A 9,962-nucleotide genomic window follows, 5' to 3' on the forward strand; every position below is an offset into this window, starting at 1 on the left:
GAAGTTGTTTATGTAACTCTTAAGTGAATTTCCAATTATGTTGCTGTCTCTGACCCACCACCAAGGGTGTCAATCAGCCATTCTTATATAACCAGCGGGTATGTTTTATATTTAAAAATGATATTTTCTTAATAAAATAAATTTTTTAATATACTTACCCACTGGTTATATAAGTTAAAAACCCACCCTCCTCCCCTCTAGAGACCATGGGGCATGGAAGATCTGAAGGGTTTGGTATAGTTCTACCTGACTACCGCGAGGGCGCTAGTGTACACCTGGCATATCTGCGATAGCCGCAAGATTTTGAATTTTTTGCAGGGCCTCTAGGGACTTTAGCCATTCTTAGATAACCAGCGGGTAAGTATATTAAAAAAATTATTTTATTATGAAAATATCATTTTAGGGTATTATCTAGGTAATATAGACAAAACCATGAAAATTTTTATTTATGATAATCCAGTTAAGGCTTTGCAGGTGTTTTAATTTTCACCACAAAAATCAAAGCTTCTACTTTTCTACTTATCCCAACCAGAATCAGAGAATCTGTGATTGATGAGAAGTTGATCTGGAAAAATCTCTGAATTGTTAGATTTGCCTTTGTAGTTCTAAAGTCAATAGGAGGATAACAAGTATTCATTAACCTGAGCCTCTTTAATAGGTTCTTTCTTCCAATAACCATTAAGATGTAGTTAGTCCATGAGCCTGAAACATGAATACAGTATTATTATTATTATTATTATTATTATTATTATTATTATTATTATTATTATTATTATTATTACTTGCTAAGCTACAACCATAGTTGGAAAATCAGGACGCCAGAAGTCCAAGGCCTCTAACAGGGAAAATGACCCGGTGAGGAAAGGACATAAGGAAAAACTACAAGAGAAGTTTGAGATTGAAAACAACATTAAAAAAATGAAAATAACAAGAGGAAGAGAAACAAGATTGAATAGTGTGCCCAAGTGTACCCTCAAGCAAGAGAACTCTAACCCAAGACAGTGGAAGACCATGGTAGAGAGGCTTTGGCACTACCCAAGACTAGAGAACAATGGTTTGATTTTGGAGTAGTTCATGCTCTCGTCATGCAGAAAATGACAATTGGAACTTCAGATCTGGAAACTTTATTTCATAAGGATCCTCAATGGTCGTCATTCTTTCATAGCCTGGATATACTAATTGATCTTATCCATTGTGCTGTTCTTTTTTTAATGATCTTTTGTGGTGGTCGATGCGGTAATGTCCCTGACGGGTTAACGCCAGACTGGGGTTCGAGTTCCGCTCAGATTCGTTAGTTTCTTTGGTCGCTGTAACCTCACCATCTTTGTGAGCTAAGGATGGGGGGTTTGAGGGGGCCTAGAGGTCTATCTGCTGAGTTATCAGCAGCCATTGCCTGTCCCTCCTTGGTCCTAGCTTGGGTGGAGAGGGAGAGGGGGCTTGGGCACTGATCATATGTGTATATGGTCAGTCTCTAAGGCATTGTCCCACTCGATAGGGCAATGCCACTGTCCCTTGCCCTGCCATTCATGAGCAACCTTTAAGTCCTTAAACAGCCTGTCAAGGCTTTTTCATCTGTGATTGGAAATTTTCTTTCAAAGACTTGGAGGGCTGAAACCCATTGCTTTCATTTCATGAATACACCAACGGCAGTCCATTCAAGAAAGGGTCACTTGCTGAAAAACTCAGTCAATTGATCTTATAGGACTCCAATAATCACTGCTAGAGCTTTTATATAGATATATAAGGTATTATTAAAACAATCTGATTCATACATTTGAAAACCATTGCCTTATTACATTGTTATTCTCCCAAAAGTACGGTAGCATTAAAGATCCTTTGATAGTCAATTTCAGGACTTATTGTTTTTAAATGTAATTTAAATACAACAATACAGTACTATACTTTATAGAAATATTTACCTCCGTATTAATAGCATGAAAGTTGTCCTATGAATGTTTATTTTACATCTTTCCTGAAGAATTTTTCTGTTGAAAGACCTAGAAATTGTTGAAGGACCTAAAAATTCTATTAAACCATTTGATTGTGTTATACATATTTATCCTAAATTTCTAACTGGAAAATATAAAAGATGTTGAATTAACGCATTTCATTCGCAGCTCAAAATAGTCAAACATAGCAGCTGAATAGGAATCTTACTGGAAGGAAACATTATATAATCATCCCGGACTGGAAGATTCTCTAGTTATCTTTGGAAAGATTTCTAACTTTTATTTATTTATCTTTTCACAGATTTTTCTGTTTATGTTTATTTATTCTTTGGAATCCTGCCAGGCAAGGATTACTGCTCACAGTGTGCCCGGACGAGCATCTCTAGATAAAATTTGAACTTGAACATGATAACTTTAAATTTTGCTTTGTATTTCTGTAATAATTTCTTGTCAGTAGCATGATCTTACCAGGGTATGTTACTCCAGGCTTAGAAATATATACATTATGAATAATGATAGTAATGATAATAATAATAGTGATAATAGCAGTAACAAAGGTAAAGAATTAACAAATTGATTTGGTTCCAGGATAATATACGTTTCTTAGAATTAGGAAATTTTCTGTTAATAATTGATATGAGAAGTCTCATGATTTTTATTGTCTTATCTATTGCAGTCCCAAAAACCATATTATCTCCTGAGTACAAGAAGATGGAAAACTTGGTACCCAATGATGACAGGCATCCCTTGTACGAGAACAACAACCAGCGTGCGGTAGACTTACGAGCAGAATTCCTATTGAATTATCTCATTTTGGAGAGTGTAGATGAAAGGGGCCCAAGAATTACCCAACCAGAAGGATTCACAGTAGAAAATCTGCTGGGGAAGAATATCACCTTCATGATAGATGACCAAGGTAAGCATGTTAAGACTCCCATAGGGCATTGCTGCTGGAAGTGTGCTTTTAATGACATTATAGATGGAACAATAGAATTGCTTTTTACATTGAAGTTATTATTCATTCCTTCTGGCTGCGTCCTTCTTAGCCGCCCAGATTCTTTATTTTTGTTTGCTTTCATATCCACATAATAAAGGCTTTAGGTGACCCCTTTTTTTTGTCTAGAAGTGTGACACCGTGATTTTGGTAAAATGTTTTATAATAATAACAATTAAGTATATGATTTTTTAAATGATGAACACGTACATTTTATTAGAAAATACGTGCAGGACATATTTGTGTTAATTTTCAAAATTTTAACCTGAGAAAGAATTGAAAATGATTTTGAGTTCATCCAATAGGTTTTGATTTCAAGATGCACTCATTCCTGTGAGTACTTTATTTTATATAGAGGAAGTATTTCACTAGATTTATGATGATAATGCTAATTTTTAGTATTGGTAATACTTTTAAAAGGGTACGCTCAGGGGCACTATTCTATTTTACAGTATTTCTCTTCTTGTTTTGTTAAAGTTTTTATAGTATATATAAGAGTTATTTCTTTTAATGTTACTATTCTTGAAATATTGAATTTTTCTTAGTTACCTTTCCTCGCTGGGTTATTTTCCATATTGGAACCCTTGGGCTTATAGCATCTTGCTTTTCCAACTAGGGTTGTATCTTAGCTAACAACAATAACAACAACAACAAACAGTAGTAGTATTCTTAATATGACAGGTGCTTTTGGTAGAAGTTAAGGCTTGCAATAAAGATTTTTTCATGTAGTTTACTAATTAAGAATTAATTCATGTATATATTCTACAGGGAACTTGAATGTCAATGGAGTTTTGGTTGAAAAAGTGGATACTCTAGACAATGACATGAAGGTGTATCATTTAGCAGACTTCTTATTCGACCATTCAGAAATACAATCGATCAGTGATGAATACAAAGCATCAAATACAGCAAAGTCTTTAAGTGAGCTAACAGGTGAGTCTTAATGTTTTAAACTTTTTAAAATTAACAAATATATGATTGAATTGGTATAAGTTGTTTTGTAACTTTTGTAATTGCTATTTAACATGGGAAGTAATCTGTAATTCTAATTTAACTTACAGTATATCTATTTTGATTTTGTTTCTGTTTTTAAAATATTTTATTTTGATTGTTCATTATTTCTCAGATTTTTTATTTATTTCATTATTTCCTTTCTTCACTGGGCTATTTTTCCCTGTTGGAGACCCTGGGCTTATAAAGTAGCATCTTGCTTTTCCAACTAGGGTTGCAGCTTAGCTAGTAATAATAATAATAGTTAAGAAGCTTGGTCCTTCGCTGAAAATTCAAAATAATTTTTGCAGTACTCTGCAGCAAGGTAAGTAGTTCATATCATAAAAAGTGTAGCCATGTTATAATGGTAAATTTGTTTACATTATGGAGATTGGAGATAGAATTATATTTGCTGAAATGCTTATTTCAAATTTGATATCTCTTTATCGATTGAATAGTGTCTTCCTTGACTGAGCGAAGGATAACAAATCAAAATATCATTTTTTATGAATAGAACTTACCTGGCAGTTATATATATATAGCTGAGTCTCTGACTGCGGCAGAATTTAATCGAAAATCGCGGCAACCGCCTTGTGGTGGCTGTGTGGTTAGATGGTTAACAACCCTTACAGGGAGGTACTTGGAATCATTCCCATTTTCTGTTCCTCAGATTATCTCTGCCGGCCGGATCGACAACATCGTTGGTCCGCCTTTCAGAGTTTTTCGGATCGCTTTCCCTTCATCGCCTGTTTGGACTTCGTTTTTGGTGAAGTACACTGTGTTGGGATTTGGCAATCGTGTTGTTTTTGTTTTTTGTCTTTTTTCCTTTATTATCATGAGTGAGAAAATTCATTATCGTGTTTGTGCGAATGATATTTGCAAGGTGAGGTTGCCGAAACTTTCGGTTGACCCTCACACTATCTGTATGGGTTGCAGGGGGTTTGAATGTGCCTTAGATAATAAGTGCAAGGAATGCGAGGTTTTAAGTGATAATGATTGGTTAGCTATGCAGCGCTATGTGCGCAAACTCGAGATTGATAGAGTTAGAAGAGCTAAATCAAAGTCAAAGTCTGCTAGTGAGCCTAGCTTAGATTTATCTATTGACCCTTTGCTTGTAACCCCTTTGGAAGGTATTCCTTCCCCAAATGTAGTGACTCCTGCCCCTTCTACAGGACCTGTGCCTACGGATGACCCTGGGTATGCTAAATTAGCTGCTGAATTGGAGGCCATTAAAGCACAGTTGGAGGCCTTTAAAGGTAAGAGTGTTGGTGAAATTAGTGCTTGTGAAAGTGCAGTGGAGGTGGCGACTGATCGAATCTGTCATACCCCTAGGTCTAGACCTCTATCAAGCACCCAGGACCAAGGGAGAAGGTACGTCGAAAGCTGAAAGGGGGTGAGAGGTGCTTATCCTCGGTCAGTCGTCGCCTCAGACAGTCCTGTTGCGATCTCCCAGGCTGCTCTTGACCGCCGTAGGAAAGGCGTGTTGGATATGTTTGTGTCTTCGCCTGATCGTTCTCCCAGACGTAATTGGCGTTACGAATCAAGACCAATGAAGAGAGGGTGGAACCGGGACGTGCAGTCTCGTTCTCCCTCTCCCGGTTCGAGTAGCAGAGACCCTGATCCTTCGGAAGACGATTTCGATGTTCCTGTTAAAAGGGCGAAACAGAGAGTCCTTAGCCCAGTTAATCCTGCTAGACTCCCTGCTTCTTCTGCCAGCGCTCCCAGTCAAGCCGTACGACAACTGCCGTCTTCGGCACCGCGAGAGCCAGCGGAGGTTGCTAAAGCTTTCATGGTTGTTATGCAGGAACAACTTTCATCGTTAGTTAAAGCTTTCAGCCACCCTTCTCAGTCCGTCAGACGTAAGGACGTCTCTTTGCCTGTTAAGAGATCTTCTTCTAAGAGAGATTTTAGTATCTCTCCCAAGAAACCTCTGCGCACTTCGTCGGCCGTACGACAACGTGCACCCTCTTCATCGGCACGCTGCCAGGAATTTCCTTCCCCACCCCTCCCGCCGCCAGGACGATACTGCCTCTCGTTCTCGGCGCCGTGACGATTCCGTTTCCCTTTCGAAACACCTGGACGTTACTGCCTCGTTTCTTAGGAAACAGGATGAATGCAGTCTGCATTTTCAAGGCGACGGCAGCCTGCATCTTCAGGACGCTTCCGTTTCTCGTCATCGTGACGATACTGCCTCTCGTCATTGTGACGATACCGCTGCTCGTCATCGTGATGATAGCGCCTCTCGCCGACTGGATGTTAGCGGCGCTTGGCGCCAGGATTCAAACAGCTCTCGCTGTCAGACTGCTGGCAGCCCAACTCTTCGGGATGTTATCCTTGAGCAGGACCTCGAAGATATTTCGGAAGAGGAAGAAAAACCTGCCGACTCTTCTAGCGATTACAAGGTTCTTTCTCGCTCTCTTTTGGAACTTTATGGGGAGGAATTTCAACCTTCGGCCCCTCATTCTCCTCGGTCTCAATTTACCAGGAAGAAAGCTACTAAGTTCATCAAAATGAAACTTTCAATTTCGGCCAGGAAAGCTCTCGCTAAAGTGGTTGATTGGATGGAGGAACGGAGACAAGCTGTCAAGACCACCTTTTCTTTTCCACCGTCCCGGCTCGCTTCCAAGGCCGGTATGTGGTATGAGACAGGGGAACCTTTGGGGTTAGGAGTGCCTTCCTCCTCCCAAGGTGACTTCTCTGCTCTTGTGGACTCGGCAAGAAGGCATGCTTTAAACTCTGCCAAGGTGATGTGGTCCATGTCGGAGCTTGATCACCTCGTCAAGGGAATTTTCAGGGTTTTTGAGGTTTTCAGCTTCCTGGACTGGTCTCTCGGGACTCTGGCCAGGAAGTCTGAACTCCTGGAGGACAAGAAGGACCTGACGAGTATCATGTCCTGCATGGACAAAGCTCTAAGGGATGGAGCTAATGAATTGGCTTCCCTTTTCTCAGCAGGGGTCTTAAAGAAGAGGGCCCTTTTGTGCTCCTTCACCTCTAGATCTGTGACTGTTGCCCAGAAGTCGGAGCTGCTTTACGCCCCTTTTTCTCGTCATCTTTTTCCTGAAGCTCTGGTCAGAGATATCTCCCTTTCTCTGGCTCAGAAGGCTACTCAGGACCTTTTGTCTCGGTCGGCTAGAAAGACCTTACCTGTTGCTCTTGCTCCTCTGAAGAAGGAGGAGAAGAAGTTTCAACAGCCCTTTCGGGGAAGGATCTCCTCGAGAGCGGATTTTAGGGGGAGAAGACAAAGAGTCAGGGCCAAGGACCAGCAGGGGTGCGTTTAGGCCTCGATCCAAAAAATGAGATGGAAGTCCTCCAGACTCCAGTAGGGGCAAGACTGTCTCGTTTTTGGCAGTCTTGGGAAAGGAGAGGGGCGGACACCTGGTCCCTCTCAGTCGTCAAGGAAGGTTACAAGATCCCCTTTTTAAAGAAACCACATCTCTCAAACTCTCCCCTGGCCTTAGTGGCTCAGTACACCGACGTGGGGAAACGAGAGGCTCTTCTGGAGCTAGTCGACCAGATGTTGGTCAAGGGAGCAATAGAGCCAGTTCAAGACCTCGCTTCACCAGGCTTTTACAATCGCCTGTTTCTGGTTCCCAAGAACTCGGGTGGATGGAGACCAGTCCTAGATGTCAGCTCTCTGAACGCCTTCGTGGAGAAAACAAAGTTCTCCATGGAGACGACTCAGTCAGTGCTGGCTGCAGTTCGTCCAGGAGACTGGATGGTTTCTCTCGACCTACAGGACGCTTATTTTCATGTCCCCATTCATCCGTCTTCGAGGAGATATCTGAGGTTTGTGTTCCAGGGCAAGTGCTTCCAGTTCAGGGCACTTTGCTTCGGTCTCAGCACAGCTCCCCAAGTCTTCACCAGACTTATGGCGAATGTGGCAGGCTGGTTACACCAGGAGGGGATAAGGGTCTCCTTCTATCTAGACGACTGGCTGATCCGGTCACAGTCGAAAGAGAAATGGCTGGAGGACCTAATGAAAACTTATACGATCACTCAGGACCTGGGACTCATCGTCAACTGGGGGAAGTCTCAGACCGAGCCGAATCAGACTATTCTCTATTTGGGAATAGTTCTGAATTCAGTTCTTTTTCAGGCTTCTCCCTCCCAGGAGAGGCAGACCAGGTGCCTGGACAAAGTCAAAGACTTTTTGAGGAAGCAGGAATGCTCAGCGAAGGAGTGGATGAGCAGTTTGTCCCTTTGGGGAGACTGCACCTAAGGCCTCTGCAACACTTCCTCGCAAAGGTTTGGAACAGAAAGATCCAGGAGGACACTTTTTCTTTTCCCATCCCGACAGAGATCAAGGATCTTTTAATGTGGTGGCTGGACCCAGCTCTGTTGGGAAAAGGGATCTCCTTGCTCAAGAAGAACCCCGACCTAGTGTTATTCTCAGACGCGTCCGAGTCAGGCTGGGGAGCAACACTAGGGAACAAAGAGGTCTCAGGTATTTGGGAAGGGAGTCAGGTCAGTTGGCATATCAACAGGAAGGAGTTGATGGCCATTTTGTTAGGGCTCAAGGCCTTCAAGACCTCGGTCTCGGGAAAGACTGTGGAGATCAATTCCGACAACACCACAGCTCTCGCGTACATAAGGAAGCAAGGGGGAACTCACTCCCTCTCTCTGTTCTCAACTGCGAGAGAGCTTCTCCTCTGGGCGAGCGAGAACGAGACCCAGCTGTTGACAAGGTTTGTTCAAGGGCAGAGAAACATCAGGGCAGACATGCTCAGCAGGAGGGGACAGGTCCTTCCTACGGAGTGGACTCTTAATCCGCATGTCTGTCGGAGCCTCTGGAAGTTGTGGGGCAGACCAGTAATAGACCTTTTCGCCTCCGGTCTAAACAAGAGGATCCCGAACTACTGCTCCCTAGTACCGGACGAGGAAGCTGTTGCAGTGGACGCCTTCTTGATGGATTGGACGGGGCTGGACATGTATGCCTTTCCCCCGTTCAAGATCATCAATATGGTTGTCAGGAAGTTCGCTCTCCTCGATTCGGGACGAATGACCCTAGTGGCTCCATTCTGGCCTGCAAGGGAATGGTTCACCGAAGTGGTAGGGTTACTGATGGACTTTCCAAGAAGACTCCCGGCAAGTCCAGATCTTTTCAGACAACCCCACTTCGAGAGATTTCACCAAAACCCCCTCGCTCTCAATCTGACTGCCTTCAGACTGTCGAGAAGCTCGTTAGATCTCGAGGCTTTTCAGCACAAGCGGCGAAAGCTATTGCCAGGGCAAGGAGGATCTCTTCACAAAGAGTCTACCAGTCAAAGTGGGAGACCTTTAGAGTTTGGTGCAGGAGGCGCAAGGTTTCCTCGTCCTCTACCTCTCTGAGCCAGATTGCAGACTTTCTTTTGTACCTCAGGCAGGATGCTAAGCTGGCTGTATCTACCATTAAAGGATATAGGAGCATGCTCTCAACCATCTTTAGGCATAGAGGCTTAGAGTTATCTCAGAATAGGACTTGCAGGACCTCATTAGGTCTTTTGAGACAACGAAGCAGGTGCACTTAAGGCCCCCTTCTTGGAACCTGGATGTGGTGCTTAAGTTCTTGTGCTCCAGGAAGTTTGAGCCTATCTCGCAAGCTTCTCTGCGAGATCTGACTAAGAAAACCCACTTCCTTTTGTCTCTAGTGACTGCCAGGAGGATCAGCGAGGTCCAGGCAATCGAGAAGCGTGTAGGCTTCACCCTAAATGGAGCGGTTTGTTCCTTGAGGTTCGACTTTCTCGCCAAGAATGAGAACCCTTCGAAACCCTGGCCTAGGACTTTTGAAGTCCCTAACCTCACGGATCTAGTAGGTCAGGAACAGGAAAGCCTCCTCTGCCCGGTTAGGGCTCTCAAGGCGTATTTGGCTCATACTAAGAGCGTGAGGGGTGCTTCCAACTCCTTATGGTGTTCAGTGAAGGATCCTCAAAAACCCCTGTCAAAGAACGCTTTGTCCTTTTTCCTGAGGGAAACTATTAGGGAAGCCCACCTCTTTTGTCAGGAAGAAAACTTCGCCCTGTTAAAAGTACGGGCTCACGAAGTAAGGGCCA

The 9,962-nt window shown here is 42.9% G+C and overlaps 1 protein-coding gene across 2 annotated transcripts in view; it reads left to right on the forward strand.

Annotated features, from left to right (window-relative positions):
- Positions 1–9,962, forward strand: part of LOC137620803 (uncharacterized) — a 183,456-nt gene that overhangs the window by 121,919 nt on the left and 51,575 nt on the right. For both annotated transcript variants that reach the window (XM_068351250.1, XM_068351251.1), the window contains exons 14-15: positions 2,626–2,865; positions 3,712–3,876. In XM_068351250.1, coding sequence (XP_068207351.1) covers positions 2,626–2,865; positions 3,712–3,876 — 405 coding nt within the window. The remainder of the gene's footprint in view (positions 1–2,625; positions 2,866–3,711; positions 3,877–9,962) is intronic.

Source organism: Palaemon carinicauda, chromosome 27 (genome assembly GCF_036898095.1).
Source record: "Palaemon carinicauda isolate YSFRI2023 chromosome 27, ASM3689809v2, whole genome shotgun sequence".
NCBI classification, from domain to species: domain Eukaryota; kingdom Metazoa; phylum Arthropoda; class Malacostraca; order Decapoda; family Palaemonidae; genus Palaemon; species Palaemon carinicauda.